The 23,466-nt window shown below is 38.1% G+C and overlaps 1 protein-coding gene across 2 annotated transcripts in view; it reads right to left on the bottom strand.

The window, feature by feature from the left end:
• ZDHHC13 (zinc finger DHHC-type palmitoyltransferase 13) overlaps nucleotides 1-22,373 on the bottom strand; it is a 48,402-nt gene extending 26,029 nt beyond the window's left edge. Inside the window, exons 1-5 of one of the 2 annotated variants that reach the window (XM_060018604.1) lie at nucleotides 22,026-22,373; nucleotides 7,129-7,274; nucleotides 4,213-4,335; nucleotides 2,542-2,619; nucleotides 1,169-1,313 (exon numbers count right to left, since the gene is read on the bottom strand). In XM_060018604.1, coding sequence (XP_059874587.1) covers nucleotides 1,169-1,313; nucleotides 2,542-2,619; nucleotides 4,213-4,335; nucleotides 7,129-7,274; nucleotides 22,026-22,373 — 840 coding nt within the window. The remainder of the gene's footprint in view (nucleotides 1-1,168; nucleotides 1,314-2,541; nucleotides 2,620-4,212; nucleotides 4,336-7,128; nucleotides 7,275-22,025) is intronic. The other variant, XM_060018605.1, reaches the window with a different exon arrangement.
• Nucleotides 22,374-23,466: the final 1,093 nt, after the last annotated feature.

The following is a 23,466-nucleotide window of genomic DNA, read 5'->3' as shown; positions in this document are numbered from 1 at the left end:
CTAAGGGAAAGAGAAAAATGTTGATAAACACCATCAAATATGAGACAGTAGAGACCTTAGAAGTCACTTAGTTTAGACTTTAACCGAAACATTAATTCATACTACCCCCTCTTACACAAAGTCATCCAGTCTCTACTTAAAAACTTCCAGTAATAGTGAACTCTTGATCTTCTGAGGAAACTTGCAATTTTGAACTTATGTTTCAAAAAGTAAAATATGAAAAGTTCTTTTTTATTTTCTAGAATATAGAAAAAAAGGGAAATCATACCTCCAAGAGGATATGCTTCTTTTAATAAAATGGACCCAGATTTGAGGTATATGATACCTCAACCAAGCCAAAAAAAAAAAGTCGATTACTGAATATTCTTATGGGCCTTGGAGAAATAAGCCCAAAGAGAAGCAGAAAAGATGACTCGTCATATAGCTTTCCAAAATGAGACCCAGGAAGTTATAATTATTCTACTTGAGTTGAAGAGAAAGTGCTTATTTGAGTCTAAGAGAAAGTGCTTATTTGAAGAGAACACAATCATCCCAACAGCATTTGTGCAAACATGTTTCCACGCCTCTTACAGACGAGACTACTGATATATAAACTACTTGCTACCAGAAAGCATATCCCAGGCAAGCAGAGCTGACAGTGAAACTCCCACCGCCAGCAACCTATAATTTAACCAGTGCCATAAATGGATGCCACTTAAGGCAAGCCATTTTTCATGGATTTACTTTAGGGAACAATAAGAAACATACATTCAAATTGGTCTCCACTTGGACTTAAATAATGCAAGCAAATGATGGGTTAATTTAGTGATCTGACTACCATTTCCACATTCAATCAGAAGAAAAATACAGGCTTTGAAGTCATGTTTTTGAAAAACTCTGCAAATTACTTGGGATCATAAGGAAAACTATTATAGGCTTACAAGTTTCAGAAACATCTATTATATGTTACTGAGCTAAATGACCTATCCTTTTTGCTCCAGTGAAGCTGGAAAAGCAGTATTCAATAGCTAGACTTACTGAGGCTAGTATTTGAATATTTGGATATCTGTAACTTCTACTTTAAAAATGAGGGCAGAAAAAAAAAAATGAGGACAGACTACTAGTAATCATCCTCTGAATCCCTTCAGATTTACAATAGCTGGAGTACAAGAAACATTTCAAAACATACCTGTCCTTTTGAGATGAGATATGCTATAATGGGCATGTGTTGAAATAACACTGCCAGGTGGATGCTGCTGAATCCCTCTCCATCGATAAGAGTGGGGTCTGCACCATACTGCAGTAATAATATGACCATAGGTAAATGCCCTTGTCTGGAAAGAAAGGACAAAAATTATACTGTATTCTGTCGCGCAAAAAAGAGAAAAATTCAGGGAGAAACCTATGTTCCTAAGACACGAAGGATTTTGGTTGGATTTAAAGAGTACTGCCTAACAATACACAGATTTTTAAAACACTGGAGATTCTCTAAATGTATTTCACATAGATGCTCCAAACTTAGAGCTATCTGGACGGTCCTTCTTGAGTGCAGGTAATAAACTTAATAACCTCCCAATCTACCTTAAATCTTATGTGTAAGATTACTACCATGTGTAAATAATTTTACATAACTAATGATAAAAATGGAAATTAAAAACCACTTAGACTTCACTGCTGCTATTTTAAAAGCAAAATATAATCATGAAGCAGATATGCCACAGAGTAACATTCACAGACTGCAGGTATACTGTGATAATCGTTTTCTTAGGAACTACATATTTCTCTTTGAATATGGCTCATTTCTCTGTAAAGCACTGTACCTCAGTAGCTTAACAGGGGGATGAGCTAACCCCAGATTCCTCAAAATCCTTGGCTATGGAGAAAAGATTCAATTCCTTGCCTTAAATGAACAATTATTCACTTCACTTTCAGGTTCATATCAATCCCACCAACCACAGAGAGAATGGAGTTAAAATGAAAGATGAAGAAGTTGTTAAGTATCCGCACAGACACTTACTAACTTCAGCTTCAGATGCCAACACATACGAGAGAAAAGAATTGAGTTTACACTCACTGAACTACCACTTTTATCCATGTGATCAAATATTAAACATATTTATTTTGATTATAAAATATAATACAAATATTTGAGGTTGAGCATCATAGTGGAGCCCCAAATTAAACACAAAAACATCATCTCTGGAAACTCTTTAAAACTGTAATTTATTTATTTATTTATTTTTGAATGAAGGGGTAAAAAGGAAAGAAAGCCTTGCAAATGGTCTGTAACTGCAATTTTCAATATGGACTACTAGTCATATACAGCTATTTAAATTCAAATTAGTTAAAATTAATTAAAATTAAAAATTCCATTCCTTAATTGCATTAGCCACATTTTGCATTTCATGTATGGCTAGTGGCTACCTTACTGGACAGCACAGAATAGAACATTTCCATCATCACAGAAAATTCTACTGGAAAGTGCTGGTCTGTAATATTCAGAAAATGAGGAAGTCACTTTTGATTCTGAACAGCAATTTCAGTATTTAAAGAAACCTTTACCTGATGGCCCAGTGAAGAGGAGTTGAATTTAAATCTCCGCCCAACTGATCTACCACAGCACCTTTCGAAATATAAAACCTGTTAAAAGCAGACATAAATGAAAATAAGATTTAAAACTTAAAATTCATACTAAGAAAGAAAACATCAATTTTTCTTAGTAATAAATGTATTAGAAAACAAAAATTATAATAATACCCCTCCCTAAAAACACTCAGATCTACAGAGGTCTGAAAGATTCACACAACAGCATCAAACAGATCCCTGGTGAAATATTCTCATCATGTTAAGTAGTTACTCCTGCTGTCATGAGCATTCCATGACAACTATACACCAAACACATAATAACTACTCTCTGCATATTCTAACCACCACAACACTCTTGGAATGGTTTATATTCAAAAAAGGTTTCTATTACAGATATTCTACTTAACTGGCAAGAAGAAAGGTAAAACTATGTCACTGCTAACAGTTTAAAATTAGAATTACTATGTGGGAATGAATTCTAAAAGTAGGTAGCAAAAATTAATTCAAAATCCTTTTGGAGGAGTTAGACATTTTGAGCATTTCACTCTCTATTTTGGGGGCACAGATGGGATACACTGTATAAAGTGAAACTATAAAGTAAAGAGACTTATTTTCTTCAGCAGTTTACAGGCATTAGTCTCGTTATTTCAAAGTTGTGCTTCATATATATTATCTAAACAATACACCAGTTTATTTCCACAGAAAAGAAGTTTGCTTGTGAGTATATCTGTATATCTGTTTATTCTAAACTTTAGTATATTTCTACTTTTTTAAACCTCAAGGATTTTAAGTACGTATAATACAAAACATATACACATTCACACACATACACATTTTACATGCTAAGGTATAAAACAAAGAAAAAACAAAAACAATGGGTAGGCAGTAGTGCTTTATGAAAGGGAACTATTTTATACAATCCCACACATGCCTACTTTAAAATGTATTCCATATTTAATTTTGTTTTTAAAGTTAAATTATTCCCCTACCTAACCATTCCTCCTGGCGTTATTACAACATAAAATATTTCAGTGATTCTTTTAACCTAATGAAACTATCTGTTCTATCCTGGAAAATGTGTTATGCTTTCCCTTTTCAAAAAGTGTTCAATTTCATTGCCTGAACTCTATCTTTATGATGGGTCTCTGTGGCTCTCTCTCTCTCTCTCTCTCTCTCTCTGGCTGCATTGGGTCTTCGTTGCTGCGCGCGGGCTTTCTCTAGTTGTGGCGAGTGGGGCCTACTCTTCGTTGCAGTGCGTGGGCTTCTCATTGCAGTGGCTTCTCCTGTTGTAGAGCACGGGCTCTAGGCACGCGGGATTCAGTAGTTGTGGCTCACGGGCTCTAGAGCACAGGCTCAGCAGTTGTGACGCACGGGCTTAGTTGCTCCGCAGCATGTGGGACCTTCCCGGACCAGGGCTCGAACCCCTGTCCCCTGCATTGGCAGGTGGATTCTTAACCACTGTGCCACCAGGGATGTCCCCTGTGGCTTTATTTTTAATTTTCCTTTTTGGGCCAGTGAGAGTCCTGCTCCAGACGATCTCTGAGGTCCTTTTCAATACTATGATAACCAATGTGCATGGCACAAAGTTTCAAATATTCATTTACAGTAAAGGATTAGAGATGGTTCAACTAACATATCCCATCTTACTTTACAAGATCCAGCCTGTTGTTAATAGCAGCCCAATGAAGAAGCGACACATTTTCTTTGTCTGGTTGCCTGACATCATATCCTGCTTCCACCAACTCTTTACATCGTTCAAAAATCCCATATCTGAAATAAGAAAATGCATAATTGATACCATTAAAATAATTTCAAATATCAAAATTTCTTCCTTTTACCATGTCTTTATCCCATCTGTCTTTCAGCCAACATAGAAATACAATAATTAACAAAGATATGCACAAAGAGGACAGATTATAAAGCCAAACAACGAAAGTAAACCTGGCTATTGAATGATCAGATTAATCCATTTGGAGCTGAACTTGATTTTCTTAAATAAACTTTAACATTCACATTTGCCCTCTTTCAATAAATTTCATTTGATTTTCCACCAGGAATGCACCAGGAATACATGGTGTTGATTCTGTATGACAATCTTATCCCTGAATCAAACAAAGTCCAAGCAATGACCTCACAATAAGGGAGAGAGACTAAAAGCAAACTTGGAATGGGATAAATTCAACAATAAAATATGCACACAGTATAGGTATAGAAAAGGAAGGAATGATTAGCCCTTCCTGAAGGAGATGGAACCTGATATACAAGCTATGTTTTATAGGGTGAAGGGAAGACATTTCAGGCAGAAGGAATAGCATGTACGAAAACCAGAGATATAAAACTGCGTGGATGTTTGGTGAAATATAAGCAATTTAGCACCACAGAAGCATCAGCATAAGAAAGGCAATGGCAAGAGATGAGGCTAGGAGAGGTAAGCAAAGACTGCATGAACCTTCTCTGCCATGCTTTGAAATTTAGACTTTATAGTGCAAGGGGAAGCCACTGAAGGTTTTAAAGAGGAAAGCACTCAGATTTTGGGCTGTAAGAAAGATCACATTAGTGGCAGTGTGGAAGCTAATTCAAGGCCAAGACTGAGAGACCAGTTTAGAGGATCTTACAATAGAGACAGGAGAGCAGCAATGGGAGCCTGAAGAAAAAGAGGCAACAGGAATGTAAAAGGAGGGACAGACTGAAGGGATATTTAAGAGAGTTATTTAACTGACTCACTATCAGAATGAAAAACAGCAGAGAAATACCTCCTTTTTAATGCTAAAATAATTTAAAAAATCGTTCATTAGCACTATTTCTTTTCCACAGAAACTATTAAGACCCACCAGACCATTTAGCACTTTCTCTGAAACTTACTTCTATTTAGAGGGAACTGAAAGTTTCGATATGTCTTCAAGGGTCAAAATCAAACAAAATGGCAGAATTGTCTCTACTTCCTACACTGTTAAATAACCTCTGCCTCACCAAAACGTGTGTGTGCACCTGTCTGTCTGTCTTTATGGCATTTTTTAAAAGATGGAGGTACCCATTTGACAATGCTAAGTGAACATGTTAATAAGAGAATGAATTGTTGATAATGATACATATGTATTGGGGTGGCCAAAAAGTTTGTACGATGTTACAGAAAAACCCGAATGAACTTTCTGACCCAATATTTATATTCTCCATCTTTTAAATATCAACTTTAACATTTTACTGGAAAAGAAATACTCCCTTTACATAAGAAATATAAAGGGTACACAATAATTAGGATTTTGGTGGTTTAGAAAATACAAAAACACCTATCCTAGCTAGCTCTCTTTCACCCTTCCCAAATACTACCTAAATATATTCTCACAACCACTTAAAGTCCAAGACCTGAAGAAAATTTGGGGAAATATACATAATGTGAGTTTTTATTGATATTCCCTGTGAACATAACCTAATTTCTCACACTTATCATTACAGAGCTTTATTGGTTGCAGAGAAACATTTAAATGTTTCCATTCTAATTAAAGCAAATATCTATTTACCTTAAGACCACTCTCATATTCATATAAATATAATAATACAAACAATATCAAACAATATTCACCTAATGTAGTGGTTCCCAGAGCCTCCAGAGTTCATATAAATTAGTAATTAGAATATTCAAATAATTGTCAATAACTTTTTAACTAACATAAGCAATACATGAGTCTACATTAAAGCCAAACAGGTTAACTAATCACCAAACATCTTTGCTTTTGACAGAAATTATATCAAGTTAGTATAGTAACATTAGTTTCTTTCATGCAGATTAGAAGCTCTGATGGGCAGGCTTATATTTGAGTACTAAGAAAATGGATTACTAATTAACATAATCTGACAGATAAAATATTTCAAAATATATTCAATGGCAAGAGGTGGGGTAGATGTTAACAGTCAATGAGATCCACAAGGGTGAAAATGTTGGAAATGGTTTAATGCAAAAACCCACAAATGGAGATCTTAAGGGGAAACTTTCAAAACATATTTCATTTTCAGTGCAAGCAAAATAACCGACTATAGTTTCAAGTGGTCAGAAAACCTACTTCAATTATACTGACTTTTTTCTAGGGCACCCAGAAAAATAGGTACATAGAAAGTACTCAATAAATAAATGTTTAAACCACACACCAATGTGTGAGTTGATATTTTTCTATCCCATCTTCATATTTAGGTTGTAGTACATTTTAAAAGATTCAGATTTGTGTTTCAAACTCAGAGTCTAGTTTTAGTGTCATTTAAAACCATTCATTCAATCAACAAACATTTATTGGGCATTCAATAGAAGACAGCAACTGTGTAAAAGTACTGGGGTTACAAAGATGAAAAAGACATGCTTTTGCTCAGAAGTTGCTCACAATCTAATGGGAGAGACTAATAATAAACAGCTAAGGTGTACTGTATTAAATGCTCTGATGTTGGTATGACAAACATACTATCACTGGAGAATGAAGGGAGGAAGGTGTACACTGGAGTGCCATGAACCACACATGCGTCATTATAACAATTCAACAGAACCTAAGGATAAAACAAAACATTGGGAAGACTTACTGAGTAGCTTTTACAATGTCACAGTTACTAGAATCCTCTATAAGAGGAAGAGCTTCTCTCGCCTTGGCAAGTTCTTTGTTTTCATGTGCACAGACTTTGTGTCGACCAAATCCTGGAGGGTGGGGGCTGTGGCTGTGATTCCTGCACTGAAGAGTAAGAGTAATTTGACAAGGCTCAGTAAGAGAATTAATGTCACATTCAATTACATCATGAAGCCCTTGGTACTATCAACAATATCTATTAATTAAAAGATTATTTTTCAGTATTAGAGGTATATCTTACAGAAGATTTTCATTTTAATTCTACCCACTAGGATTAGATGCTTAATATTAGAAAATTCCAAATTATATATTTTGTCATAAAACAAAGGTCATCTGCAAAGGCACCAATGGCTTTTGCTACTTGTAGTAGGTGGAGGGTCATGGGTATTGACAGTAGGCCTCTGCTTCAGGGAGTCGTGGTAGACACACCCTAAGGATATCTCCCAATGAATCAAGTTCTTGAATATGTATAACTGGAGTCCCAGAAGAGGAAGAGGAAATAGTTTTAAATATTTGACTAAAGAATAGACAAAAATCTTCCAAATTTGGTGAAAATTATAAACACACAGCTCCTACAAGCTCAACAAACCCAAGCAGAACCAACCTCATAATATTACACCAAGGCATATAATAATCACTTGAAACCAATGATAAAAAGAGCAGCCGAAGGAAAAAGACATATTATGTTCAAGAAAACAAAGATAAGAATGAATTCAGACTTCTTATCAGTAAGTACCAGCCAGAAGACAAAAGCAAAAAAAGCTGAAAGAAAAAACTAAACCTGGAAACACCGACAAAAATATTCTCGAAAAATAGGGGTGAAATATACACTTTTTTCAAACAAACAAAAGCTAAGAAAACTGCCAACAGACCTAATGCTACAAGAAATGATACAGGACGTTCTTCAGGCTAAAGGAAAATAATACCAGATGGAAATCTGAACCAATACAAAGGAATAAAGAGTGATAGAACTACATGGGTAAATATGTATAATTATGTGGGTAAATGTAACACACTTTTTTACATTTTTTAATTCCTTGATGATAACAGAGAAACAGAAATATACTGTTATAAGAGATGTTATAATAGTATTTGCAGAAAGACAGTGATAAGTTAATGTGTATAATGTTAACCCAAGAGCAATCTCTAAACAAATAAAACAAAGTCATATAATAAGCCAACAGCAGAGATAAAATAAAACACTTAAAAGACACTCAATTAATATTCTTTTAAATGCAGGAAAAGTAGGGAAAAAATGAACAAAAACAGACAAGGAAAAAACATACAAGATAATATATTTATACTTAACTATATTGATAATCACATTAAATACAAATGGTCTAAAGAAAACCAAATGAAAGACAGAGTTTGTTAGATTGGATTTAAAAAAAAAAATTTTTTTTTTCAAAAAAACTACATATTGTCTACAAGAAACCTACTTTAAATATAAAAACATACATAAGTTAAAAGTAAAAGGACAGAAAAATATATACCATGCATAAAGGAATACTAAGCATAAGGAATGTAGTGCTTATATTAGTATAAGACAACGTAGACATCCGCACAAGAAATATTACCAGAGATGAGGAGGGACACTGCAAAATATTAAAGAAGCCAATTTATTAAGAAGCATAACAGGGACTTCCTGGTGGTCCAGTGGTAAAGAATCTGCCTTCCAATTAAGGGGACATGGGTTCGATCCCTGGTCAGGAAACTAAAATCCCACATTCTGCAGGGCAACTAAGCCCACGCGCCACAACTACTGAGCTCGCGCATCTCAAAGAGAGAGCCCACATGCCACAAACTACAGAGCCCATGTGCTCTGGAGCCACAACTAAAGAGAAAACCTGCACGCCACAACTAGAGAGAAGCCCACGTGCCGCGACGAAGATCCTGCATGCCACAACTAAGACCCGATGCAGCCAGAAAAATAAAGACAATAAATAAATACACAAATTTTTAAGTGACTTAAGGAAAAAAAGACATAACAATCTTAAATACATATGCACCCAAAAGGAACTTTAAAATTCATGAAGCAAAAAAGAAAAATAGAAAGATTCACAATTAAAGTTGAATATTTTAATACTTCTTTCAGCAACTGATGGAATGAGTAAACAGAAAACCATACTGCATAGAGAAGAGGAGAGAAATCAGAAAAGGACAGAGAACACTTAACACTATCCACCAACTGGATCCAGCTGACATTTTCATAAAATTACATCCAACAAGAGAAAAGATATTGTTTCAAGTACACATTTAACACTCAGCAAGACAGATAATACATTGGGCCATAAAACAAGCCTCAACAAACTTAAATGGGTTGAATTCATACAGAGTATATTCTCTGACCACAAATGGAATTAAATTAAAAATCAAGAGATTACTACAAGCAACTATGTGCCAATAAAATGGACCACCTGGAAGAAATGGACAAATTCTTAGAAAACTACAACCCTCCAAGACCGAACCAGGAAAAAAACAGAAAATATGAACATACCTATCGCAAGCACTGAAAGTGAAACTGTGAATAGAAATCTTCCAACAAACAAAAGTCCAGGATGAGACGGCTTCACAGGTGAATTCTATCAAAGAGAAGAGCTAACACCTACCCTTCCCAAACTCTTCCAAAATGTAGCGGAGGGAGGAACACTCCCAAACTCATTCTACGAGGCCACCATCACCCTGAGACCAAAACCAGACAAAGGTGTCACAAAAAAAGAAAACTACAGGCCAATATCACTGATTAACATAGATGCAAAAATCCTTAATAAAATACTAGCAAACAGAATCCAGCAGCACATTAAAAGGATCATACGCCATGATCAAGTGGGGTTTAACCCAGCAATGCAAGGATTCTTCAATATACACAAATCAATCAATGTGATACACCATATTAACAAACTGAAGGATAAAAGCCATATGATCAACTCAATAGATGCAGAAAAAGCTTTTGACAAAATTCAACACCCATTTATGATAAAAACTCTCCAGAAAGTAGGCATAGAGGGAACCTACATCAACATAATAGAGGCCAAATATGACAAACCCACAGCCAACATCATTCTCAATGGTGAAAAACTGAAACCATTTCCTCTAAGATCAGGAAAAAGTCAAGGTTGCCCACTCTCACCACTAGTATTCAAAATAGTTTTTGGAAGTTTTAGCCATGGCAATCAGAGAAGAAAAAGAAATAAAAGTAACCCAAATTGGAAAAGAAGTAAAACTGTCACTGTTTGCAGATGACATGATACTATACATAGAGAATCCTAAAGATGCTACCAGAAAACTACTAGAGCTAATCAATGAACCTGGTAAAGTAGCAGGATACAAAAGTAATGCACAGAAATCTTTTGCATTCCTATACACTAAGGACAAAAAATATGAAAGAGAAATTAAAGAAACACTCCCATTTACCACTGCAACAAAAAGAATAAAATAGCTAGGAATAAACCTACCTAGGGAGACAAAAGACCTGTATGCAGGAAACTATAAGACACTGATGAAAGAAGTTAAAGATGACACCAACAGATGGAGAGATATACCATGTTCTTGGATTGGAAGAATCAATATTGTGAAAATGACTATACTCCCCAAAGCAATCTACAGATTCAATGCAATCCCTATCAAACTACCAATGGCATTTTTCACAGAACTAGAACAAAAAATTTCACAATTTGTATGGAATCACAAAGGACCCCAAACAGCCAAAGCAATCTTGAGAAAGAAAAACGGAGCTGGAGGAATCAGGCTCCCTGAATTCAGACTATACTACAAAGCTACAGTAATCAAGACAGTATGGTACTGGCACAAAAACAGAAATATAGATCAATGGAACAGGACAGAAAGCCCAGAGATAAACGCATGCACATACGGTCACCTTATCTTTGATAAAGGAGGCAAGAATATACAATGGAGAAAAGACAGCCTCTTCAATAAGTGGTGCTGGGAAAACTGGACAGCTACATGTAAAAGAATGAAATTAGAACACTCCCTAACACCATACACAAAAATAAACTCAAAATGGATTAAAGACCTAAACGTAAGGCCAGACACTATCAAACTCTTAGAGGAAAACACAGGCAGAACACTCTATGACATAAATCACAGCAAGATCCTTTTTGACCCACCTCCTAGAGAAATGGAAATAAAAACAAAAATTTAAAAATGGGACCTAATGAAACAAGCTTTTGCATAGCAAAGGAAACCATAAACAAGACCAAAAGACAACCCTCAGAATGGGAGAAAATATCTGCAAACAAAGGAACTGACAAAGGATTAATCTCCAAAATATACAAGCAGCTCATGCAGCTCAATATCAAAAAAACAAAAAACCGAATCCAAAAATGGGCAGATCTAAATAGACATTTCTCCAAAGAAGACATACAGATTGCCAACAAACACATGAAAGGATGCTCAACATCACAAATCATTAGAGAAATGCAAATCAAAACCACTATGAGGTATCACTTCACACTGGTCAGAATGGCCATCATCAAAAAATCTACACACAATAAATGCTGAAGAGGGTGTGGAGCAAAGGGAACCCTCTTGCACTGTTGGTGGGAATGTAAATTGTCCTCCCTATGGAGAACAATATGGAGTTTCCTTGAAAAACTAAAAGTAGAACTACCATACGACCCAGCAATCCCACTACTGGGCATATACCCTGAGAAAACCATAATTCAAAAAGAGTCACATACCACAATGTTCACTGCAGCTCTATTTACAATAGCCAGGACATGGAAGCAGCCTATGTGTCCATCGACAGATGAATGGATAAAGAAGACGTGGCACATATATACAATGGAATATTACTCAGCCATAAAAAGAAATGAAATTGAGTTATTTGTAGTGAGGCAGATGGACCTAGCGTCTGTCCTACAGAGTGAAGTAAGTCAGAAAGAGAAAAATAAATACCGTATGCTAACGTATATATATGGAATCTAAAAAAAAAGAGGTTCTGATGAACCTAGGGGCAAGATAGGAATAAAGACGCAGACGTAGAGAATGGACTTGAGGACACGGGGAGGAGGAAGGGAAGCTAGGACGAAGTGAAAGAGTAGCACTGGTATATATACACTGCCAAATGTAAAATAGATAGCTAGTGGGAAGCACCTGCATCACACAGGGAGATCAGCTCGGTGCTTTGTGACCACCTAGAGGGGTGGGAAAGGGAGGGTGGGAGGGAGGTGCAAGAGCAAAGGGATATGGGGATAAATGTATAAATATAGCTGATTCACTTTGTTATACAGCAGAAACTAACACAACATTGTAAAGCAATTATACTCCAATAAAGATGTTTTAAAAAATCAATAACCAAACGATACGTGGAATATTCTCAAATATTTGGAAACAAAACAACACTTTTCTAAATAGAGTGAATTTTTAGCTTTAAATGCTTATAATAGGAAAAAAGAAGAAACTAAAATAAATGATCTAAGCTTTCATCTTAAGGATCTAGAGAAAAAAAAAATTAAATCCCAAGTAGACAGAATGAAGGAAACAATAAAGATAGGGAAATCCATGAAATATAAAAAAGAAAAAAATGCATAAAATCACTGAAACCAAAAGCTGGTTCTTTGGAAAGAATAAATCAATAAAATTGATAAAGCTCTAGTCAGACTGATCAAGAAAAAAGATGTCAATGACAAATAGCAAGTTTAAAAAAGGGGACATCATTATAAGATTCTGCAAATATTAAAAGGGTAATAAGGGGCTTCTGTGAACATCTTTATGCCACTAAATTCAACAACCTAGGTGAAATGCATAAAATATCTCGAAAGACACAAGTTATCAAAATGGACTTAAAAAGAAATGAGTAGCACTCTATCTATTAAAGAAATTGAGTTCATAATTTTAAAACATCCCATTAAACAAAACAAAACAACTCCAGGCCCACATGACTTTTAACTGGCAAAGTCTATGAAAACACTCAAGGAAGAAATGATACCAACTCCTTCAGAATACAGAGGGACTGCTTCCCAGCTCATTTTAGAAGGCAGCATTATCCTGATACTAAAAGCAACAGACATAAGCAGTAAAGAAAACTATAGACTCAATATCCTTCATGAACACAGATGAAAAGATCCTAAATGAAATATTAGCAGAACTGTATTCAGTAATATATAAAAAGGATAATATACATTACAACCAAGCTTAAACATTTCAAAAGAAATCAGTGCAATTCACCATATTAACAAAATAAATATACTCACTTCAGTAGAATAAGCATTTGACAGAATTCAACACCCATGTATGATAAAAACTCTTAGCACACCAGGGAAAGAAGGGAACTTCCTCAACCTAATCAGGAGCATTTTTTAAAAATCTACAGCTACCATACAGTCAACGGTAAAAGACTGAATGCTTGAACTCTAAAGACTGAAACAAAGCAAGGATGCCCACTATCACCACTTCTAATCAACAATGTACTGAAGTCCTAGACACAATAACAGAGTAAGGGAAAGAAAAATGCATACAGATTAGAAAAGAAGCAAATCTACCTTTATTTGCAGACAGCATGATCCTGTACACAGAGAATCCTCAGGAATCTTTTTTAAAATTTATAATAGCATCAAAAATATAAAACACTTAAGATTTTATACTGTATCCAGCATTTTTAGTTGCATTTAAGGTGGAGGTTCACATCAAATACCTAGCAAATCATTCCTAGAGATCAAAACTGGCTATTTTATAATCCCATCTTGTTCTTTACCATAAAGTTGTTACCTGGCTTTTATCCACCTTATTCACCACAACTGTCTCTCTGACCAACTTTTCATTGTTTTAAGAAAATTCTCAAAGGATGAATACACATTAAGAACAGAAAATTGAAGATACTTGAAATGATGTGACTACATCAATTCTCCAGGAATTCCAAAAAAGATTTAACAAATAGTAGTTTTATTGCAGTAAGTCCATAACCCCTCAACAGGTTACTCTGAAGGAGCAAATCCTTTTGTTCTAAGTTACCTTACAGTTAAATTGACTTTTTGGTATATAGTTCTGTAAATTGTAACCACTACCACCATCAAGATCCAGAACGGTTCCAACACCTCAAAAACCTCCCTCAGGATATTCCTTTTTAGCCACACCCTCTCCCTACCTCAACTCCTGGCAACCACAGACATGTCCTTCATCACTAGTTTTACCTTTCCCAGAATGTCATACAATGGAATTAGACAGAATATAATCTTCTAAGACTGGCTTCTTTCACTCAGCATAATGCTGTATGTTATTAATAGTTCCTTCCTTGCTATAAAGTATTCCATTATATGTATGTATCACCGTTTATCCATTCAAACTCACGTGGGTTGTTTCCAGCTTTTGGCAATTATAAATGGAGCTGTATAAACATTCATTTTGTGTGAACATATGTTCTTGCTTCTCTAAGAGTGAGACTGCTTGGCCCTCTGGTAAGTTGATGTTAAGTTTATAAGAAATGGCTGAACTGTTTTCCAGAGTAGCTGTACCACTCTGCATTGCCATTAGCAACGTATGAGAGCTCCAATTGCTCTGCATCCTCTCTGGCGCTTGATACTGTCAGTGTAATAGATGTGTAGTAGTGTCTCATCATGGTCTCAATTTGCATATCCCTAATGGCTAATGGGGCTGAGTGTCATTTCATGTGCTATTTGCTATCTGTTTATCTTCTTTGGTGAATTGTCTAAGTCTTTTTACCCATTTTTAATTAGGCTATTTATTTTCTCATTGCTAAGTTTTGAGAGTTCCTTATATTACACATGCTAGACAAAAGTCCTTTGTCAGATATGTGATTTGTAAACTTGTTCTCCCAGTCTGTAGCTTACCTTCCCATTTCTTACATCTCTTTCATAGAACAAAAATTTTTAATTTTGATGAAGTATAATGTATCAGTTTTTTTCTTTTATGGATCATGCTTCAGGTGTCACCTCTAAGAACTGTCTTGGGACTACAACTCCTCTGTTCAGAGAGGAAGTCCTCCTGCCTCAGAGTTTCAGTGCCTGTGCTGCCAGGAGTCCACTTTCCTGCTCCTTGAACCTGAACTAGAGGGCTTCTCCAGAAGTGCTCTCTCTCTGCAGGGATGCTCACTTCCAGGGTTCAAGTCCAGGGAGAGGGCGGTGGAAGAGAGGAGGGGACCCAGATGGGAAAAAGGTAAATTAGTTCCTGGTTCAGTGGTTTTCTGAATTCTGTTTTTTTCCCCCACCCTACCTGCTAAAATTTTCTTTTGGGAATCCTTAAATAGCTTTCTATCTAGTGCATTCAGTGGGACAGACAGGGTGGAGTGTGCTTTACTCCATCTTACCCAGAGCTAGAACCACAAATGCTTATTTGAATACATAAGTTCCGATTTATCTGGTAAATTCAACCTCACTGCATGACACTCTTATTTTACACACACAAACACACACACACACTCACACAGCTAAATAATAAACATATAGGTAGTTAGATTAAAACATAAATAAGAACGTTACTTTTCACCATATCACAGTAACTATAATTACATCTAACTGGAAGAAGACAAGGGGTCAAGGAAAGAGCTGAATATACTATACTCAGAATTTCTCCAGCGTCAATAAACAGCAGATGTAGCTAAAATTGACAGAGAAATCAGTCTGCTTTTCACATAAAACTTAGACTTTTTAAATTATAAAATTTTAAAACTTTCAGTTTAAAACACCAGCAATACCAAAGTGAATAAAGAGTTGATAATCTGGACTCTTTCCCTTCCAATCTTGTACCAACAGAGATACTATTATTAACAGTTTGGTGTATCCTTCCTCACTATGTGTATATACTTTAACATATATAACATTACACAGGATACATAGGTTTTTATCATTTTCTTCTTATATTTAACAAAATTTATCCCCAAACATGGGATCCAGTTATATAATTATTCATCAACTTGCCTGTCTCACCTAACAATATATCATGTACAGCGCTGCAGGTCAGTAACAAGTAATAGTTGAATACTATTCCACTGTATAGACCTAGCATAATTTATTCAACCATTTCCCTATTGTTAGATATGCAGGTTGATTTCAGCATTCACTCTCTAAACAACCCTATAATTAACATCCTGTACATTCTATAACACTGATTCCCCAACACAGGACTGCTGGGTCAAAAAATATGTGTATTTTAAACATAAACAGATACTGACCTTCCCTAATTCACACTCCCAACAGGCAAGTATGTAAGTGTTCTTTTTCCCTACAAACCTCCTAACTGAATATTATCAATCTTTTTACAATCTTGCCAATCTGATGGCTAAAAAAACGGCATCTTGTTTTGCATTTGCATGCCCCTAGTTGCTAATGAATCTGAGTTCGATTGTTTGTTCTTTATTGGCTCTCATACTTTCTCTTTTGTGGGTTGCCTTTTCATAGTCTACTGTTTTTCTAGTGGATTGTATATCAGTTTCCATTTATATATTAGGAAGATCAAGACTTTGTTTATATACAGACTTTTCATCACAAATAAATGTCACATATTATACAGATACAAATTTATTGCTTCTCATTATGCCTTAAGGCATTAAGGACATCAGCTTCACTTTTCATGCAGAAAGTTGAGGTGGATTACACATTTCAATGTAAAGAGCATGTATTTATTCAGCAATTAATTACTGTGTATTTATGATGTGCAAAGCATTATGCTAGGAAAACAGAAGATGTGGGTACGTATCCTCCAGGAGTTTAAGTCTAATTGGGCAGCTAAGTCAGAGACAAAGAGCGTAAAGTGATAATGGAAGCAATATGTGATTAAATGGCAAAAATGGGTGACAAAGACGAGAGAACAAGAGGTACTTTCTGTTCACGTCATCATTTTTTGTCCAAATCCAGATCAGAGTAAAACCTAAAAATGATTATATAAACTCAAAGCCTGTTTTCAAAGTCAATGGTCTCCAAAGTGAGGCAAGTGCACTCAAGGCCAACCACTCAGTGACCCATTAGGTAACGGAAGAAAATGTTAAAGCTGTTATAATGACTTTTCCTTTTTAAAAAAAAAAAAAGAGGGGAACCCACAAAAATTTATACATTTGGCTTCTTTAAGATTTATGAATTCTGGGGGCTTCCCTGGTGGCGCAGTGGTTAAGAATCCGCCTGCCAACGCAGGGGATACCGGTTAGAGTCCTGCTCCAGGAAGATCCCACATGCCGTGGAGCAACTAAGCCCCTGTGCCACAACTACTGGGCCTGCACTCTAGAGCCCACGAGCCACAACTACCGAGCCCACGTGCCACAACTACTGAAGCCCACGCGCCTAGAGCCCGAGCTCCACAACAACAGAAGCCACCGCAATGAGAAACCCACGCACCGCAACAAAGAGTACCCCCTGCTCGCCACAACTAGAGAAAAGACCACGCAGCAACAAAGACCCAACACAGCCAAAAATAAATAAATTAAATAAATGAATTTATGTAAAAAAAAAAGATTTATGAATTCTTAGCCCTCGCAGTCTCACTTAATCTGTATATCAAGTAGGTCACTCCTCATGGTCTGTTTACAAGGTAACTTGGGGACAGAGTAAAAGTCCACACCCAGAGGGGTTACAGTGGGACCTTCAACATTCTGCAGTATACATCAGGCTAAGTAATTTTCAAGGTATAGTATCTCATTTTAACTACTTACTAATTTTAAAGTTACCCCTCCCAAAATGAGCAAGTGGCTTAAACTGATTACTACCACCAAGAAGCCACGAACTGAAATAATAACGATAGTAAAAGTACAAGCAAACAAGAAAATGGCAGAGCTGACACTTCTCATAGCAGGTGCTCTTTACTGGCCACATAAAGTAGAAACAAAGACAATCTAAGCTGATGTAACAAAAAGCCAGCCTCCCTCCAAAAAAAATTACAAATTATCAAGAAGGCTGATTTGAAGCAGACTTACATTTACTATCTTTAATTCAAAACCTTACCATGAGTATATACTAAGCTATTCACTCATGAATACAATTTAGAAACACATTGTCAAATCCTACAATAACATGCCCCATGACAATATGAATTTAGAGACTGGCTCCTTTCCCCAGCCCCCAGGTACATCAAACAGAGGGGAGCTGAACTTTTTAAGTCCCAGCCAACCACATGACACGGAATCATCCCCATTAACACATAAGTTAGAGTGATCAATGGCCAACCATGGACAACAAACTGCAGTCAGTGGTACCTGGATGATTTGGACTGCACAGCTGGCGGCCTGAGCTCCCAGCCAGCTTGCAGTGCACGTGCCACTCATCATTCCCTTAATCTCACAACACATGACATTTTACAAAAATGAACATTTCAAATCCTACTTGTCACACTGCGGTTTTACTCTAGGGGTGCAAGCTCAACACTGCTTTACTGATAGGAGTGCATGACCAAAAAAGCTTAGCGGCCACAGCTCTAAGCTATGTCCTGTGCTCTAGGTATCACTCCCTCCCAGGATTCTGCCATAAGAGCTACAGGTGAGAAAGGAGATGACCTGCTTTGGGAGAGGTTACCTTCAGAGACAGTCGCATAAAAATGTTTAAGGAAAACAACCATACATTCCCATCACAAAGATTAAAGCAAAGTTTGTCATGATACTATATCCTTCTTAGAAATTACTCTCTGGTTATCAAGAAAATGTTTTTCTAAGTACTCTCTAGTTGTTTCATTTTACCATGGTGAAAGGTAAACTCCTTGAGAACAAGGCCCAAGTCTCAGATTTCAGGCGGCTGTATGATGGTGGCTAATCATCTACCCGATTTTTGGCTTCAGTTTCTACATTTGTAAAATGAAAGGAGCAGGTCAATATAGCTATACAGTTCTTTCCAAATCCATGTTGTATGGTTCTAAGAGGAGCTGTTACAGTAGTCATTATTGACATGTGTACTGGTAAAGGCATCACCGCATAAACAAACACCCTTTGTGGCAGTGGAAGCGTAACTGATGTATGGCTGCCTACAATGTTAAGGTAACAGAATAGACCAAGCAAATTCTTAAGACACCAGCAAACTCATAAGAGTTTTATTAGTGACTGCTTCACTAATAAAATACCACAGAAGTGATGCTCTGCCAGCTTGCAGGTTCAGGCCTCAGAAACTGGCAGCTTCCTCTTTCTGTCTCTTGAAATGCTCACTCTTGGAACCCAGCTACCATGCTGTCCAGAGGCCCAGGCCACATGTAGGTGTCCCTGCTCAAAGTCAGCATCAACCACCAGACATGTGAGTGAGGGAACCATCAGATGTTACCAGCCCCAGCTAGCAAGTCATCCCAGGTGACAAGTCTTTCCAGCAGAGGCTCCGGACATGGTGGAGCAGAAACAAACCATCCCTGCTTTGCCCTGGCCAAAGTCCTGACGCACAGTCCATGAGCATGACAATGGCTGGTTTACACCACTATGATTTGGGATGGTTACACAGCAATAGATGACTGGAACATACTTAAGATATAAGAGATATTTCTCACATGGAGATATCTTAAATCCAATTATATTTTCTAAATAGTAAATAAGTACTGTTAATTAATTTAAGAGAAAACCAAGATCTAGAAAACCATATTTAAACTCTGATGAGGGTCAAAATCCTGACAGATTATCAAATAAAACAAAGAGAGAAACAGAGATCTGACAGCCATTAAAATTTCTCATGGCATTAACAGAAGCATTCTGTATTAACAGAGCTAAGTATCCAAGCTCATTCACTGGACAATTATTTACAGAGTATGTTAATGGTATTGAAAGCCGAGAAGAAATATAAAGGAAGGAAGGAGGTTAAGGAATGTTGCTGGTAGTGGTGGTGATGGGGAAGGCCTACCACATTGAGGTGACGATTGTGTCAAGACCTTACAAAGGTGGGGGGGGTAAGCCATGTGGTTATATGAAGAAAGAGTTCTCCAGATAGAGCGAATACTAAGTGCAAAGGCCTTGGGGCCAGCATAGCTGTGGTTGATTGAGCAAGCAAGAAAGTAGTAAAAAATGAGGTCAGAGAGGAAAACTGGGGGCCAGACAGTTCTGGCAAAAACCTATCAGCTGGAATCAGGGGAACCAAATTCAACCAGAGCAGGAATGTTTTTATCTGTTTTGTTCACTGATTTATCTCCAGCACCTGTAACAGTGCTTAACACCTGGTAGAATGAATGAAGTCTTGGCTCTCTCAGCAGCTATTTGACTTTTAACAACTGACTCCAATTTTTTTTTTTTTTTTATGGCCACATTACACGGCTTGCAGGATCTTAGTTCCCCGACCAGGGATTGAACCCGGGCCACAGCAGTGAAAGCACTGAGTCCTAACCACTGGACCACCAGGGATCTCCATGACTCCAGTTTTTTGAACCTCAATTCTTATCTCTAAAACTGGAATAATAATCCCTCCCCACCTCACAGGGTCACAGTGAGGAATAACAATAAGGAAGTATTTTGCAAACTGTAGAGCATCTTATATAGGTAAAATCTATTGCTATTATTGAAAAAGTTAATACCAATAATTATTAACAACAACAATGATCTCTCTACCTTGGCCCATTTAATTTCAACCCCTGAATCATTCTCTCCCTCCATCTGGCAGGGAATTCGGGCAGGGCAATCTTCCCTGCAGAACAAGGTAATGAACTTTAAGCACTTGAAGGCTTTTGTAAATGAGTGGCAGTAATTAAGGTATGATCATTACTGCTACCAACGTTTCCCTGAAACTCTGAGGGGAAAAAAACAAACAACAAATGAGACATAGTTTCCATGTGAAGATTCTACACCCTTTTGTAATATATGGTCTGCTTGCAAACCTTTTTTATTCTATCAAAATGCAAGAACACCCGACAGCTTCCCCACCTGTCTTGTTCCTCACTTAAACCTACATCAGATTGCTGAAAGCAGGAAGGGAAAGGGGGAGTGTGAGGGAACACTCAATATGCGAAAGACTTTTTTTTAGAGGCCAACTAACCCAATCATCTCAAACTGCTTGAATCCCACTAGGGACAGAAAATCTACTACCTAATTCACTCCAGCTGCTGGAGAGAGCTTTGGTTTTCTCATCTGTAAATGGGGATGATATCTCCTTCTTAAGGATGCTTCAATTCTGGAATTAAATAATGCATATAAAAGCACTTGGCATATGCTAAGAACTCACTAAACATTGGCTGAATCTGAATATTTTTCATGTATTCAACAAAAATTAAGTAAACAGCTATAATATGCCAGTCGGGACCATAAGCAAAAAGGACAAAAATCTAGTTTTCTTGGAGCTAACATATATCTCCTGTAACTTTCCCCACTGGCCCCTTCTGTTTTCTGAAACTACATCTGGCTTCTAGTACGACCTCCTCCACAGAACAGAGTCCTTTGGGATTTTGCAGATAGCTATCACGTACCTCCCTTTCCTGCCACCGCCCCCCACCCCCCCGCCTTTCTCCAGCCTAAACAAACAGCCTCAAATCTTTCAAAGAGTAAGCAAGGATGTGGAAACGAGAGCTAAAACAGGGCTGGGAGGAGCGAAGGCGGGTTCCCAGACGCCCCGGCCGAAAAAGAAATGATTAGAACCTCATAGACTCCAGGCCAATGTCAAAACGGGCTGGTCCAACTCAGGTGTGTCACCTGACACCTCCCAGGAACGCCACCCTCCCCTCCCAGGGCCCGCATGGGTCCCTGCCGGGCACGGGGCGCCCCGGACCGCAGGTGGATGGAGGGCCGGTATGGCACTCATCCCTGTCCTTGCCTTTTCTTCCCGTTCGCCTCGGAGAGAATTCCCTGCATCATTCTCGGTGTTTCCAGGCTTCCTCCTCCCTGGACCCGGCCCCTCTGCCCCCGGAAGCCCCTCTGGGAGCTACCTAACACCCATGCCCTCCCTCTCTCCACAGCCGCGGCCGCCCTCCGAGCCCCCGGGACAGCCTGCGCCCAACCGCACTCACCTGCGAGCCCAGTCCCGGCCCCTCCATCTCCGCAGTGGCGGCGGCGACTCGGCAAAGCGGCGGCAGCTGCCCGCTGGCCAGCCTGTCTGGAGCCGCCTCCACTCTCACTTCCTGCTCGTGGCCCCGCCTCCACCGCGGCTGCCGCTCGAGCCCTGAGCCGTCAATCGGCATCGAGAGAGCCAATCCCTGCCTTCTCCTCGGCTGGGGGCGGGACTTTCGCGCCCCCAGAGAAGCTAGCTGGGAGTAGCCAGTCGGAGGCTCAGTCCCCGAGCCACCCGCGCCGGGCGGTAACAGTCGCTGGCCGAGACTGTGCACTGCTCGCCCAGGTAGGTGTCCACCGGTCCGCATGCTTCATCCTGCCCCTCGTACAGGTCCAGGATCGGGCTGTTATTCCAACATCAACCACCATCTACCGAGTGCACATCCGGACTTGGCTGCGTAATAGCTAGATGACCTTGTGAAAGTCTCTTACTTTACCTCCATTTTCCTCATCTGTGAAATGGAGAAAATAAGGGTACCTACTTCACAGAATTGTCAGAAGGATTAAATGAGAAAAAGCATGTAAAGCCCCTTAGCCAATGTTTGACGTAAGAAGGAATCAATAAATGTTAACTATTAAAACATTTGCCACTGTCTGTTCCTGTGATCTTGGGCAAGTCCCTTTCACCATCTGGGGTTCTGTTTCCTCACACAAAACAGAAAATATATGAGTTCCACCGCTCAGACTAGAGGAGTATTGGGCAAGAGCCCCCCATCTACACTCTCCACGCCGTTTTTTGGGCTGCCCTGAAAAAGGTGGCATCTAAGCTCTGTTCAGCTTGAAGGACAGCTATGAAGCTAGGAGAAAGCTTGGTTCCTGCCCTTGGGGAGTCCAGTGGGCCAATGGGGCTCTCCTACCTCAGCCCCCAGAAAATACTGGAGCTTTTTCTAGCCCACCATTTAATACAGTCTTTGCAATTATTCCTTAATGTATCTGTTGCCAAAGCAAACCTTTGGAAGTTAAATTGGAAAAGAATTGAAAACATTATGACTCCCTTATTCTATTAAAATAGTTCTAAATCATAAAATAAATGTCTAGAAATTGAACAAAGTGCTTGTTTTTCCTATGATAAATACTTCAGTACAATATAATTGTAAATTTGTATTGTTATTGTTATAGTACCCCTGCCTATTGGGCACACCCAGCCCTGAGTTGCCCCAAAAGCCCTACACCTTCAAGGGTGGGACCTTATTGTATCCACCTGTGAACTTCCAGTGCCTGGCACAGCACTGGGACATAAAAAAAATGCTACAATTTTACTGAGTGGATGCACAGATGGATAGGTGTGTCATCAACTTCTATGATGGAAGGAAGGACAAACTGAGTGACAAATAGAAGTGCAAGCAACTTCCCTCAAGAGCCAGTAGAGCAAGCAATGAATTTGGACAGACAGGATGAGAC

The sequence above is a fragment of the Delphinus delphis genome, chromosome 8 (genome assembly GCF_949987515.2).
Source record: "Delphinus delphis chromosome 8, mDelDel1.2, whole genome shotgun sequence".
In the NCBI taxonomy this organism is placed as follows: Eukaryota; Metazoa; Chordata; class Mammalia; order Artiodactyla; family Delphinidae; genus Delphinus; species Delphinus delphis.
The sequence above is the reverse complement of the archived record's forward strand: the minus strand, read 5'-3'. Positions and strand labels throughout refer to the sequence as shown.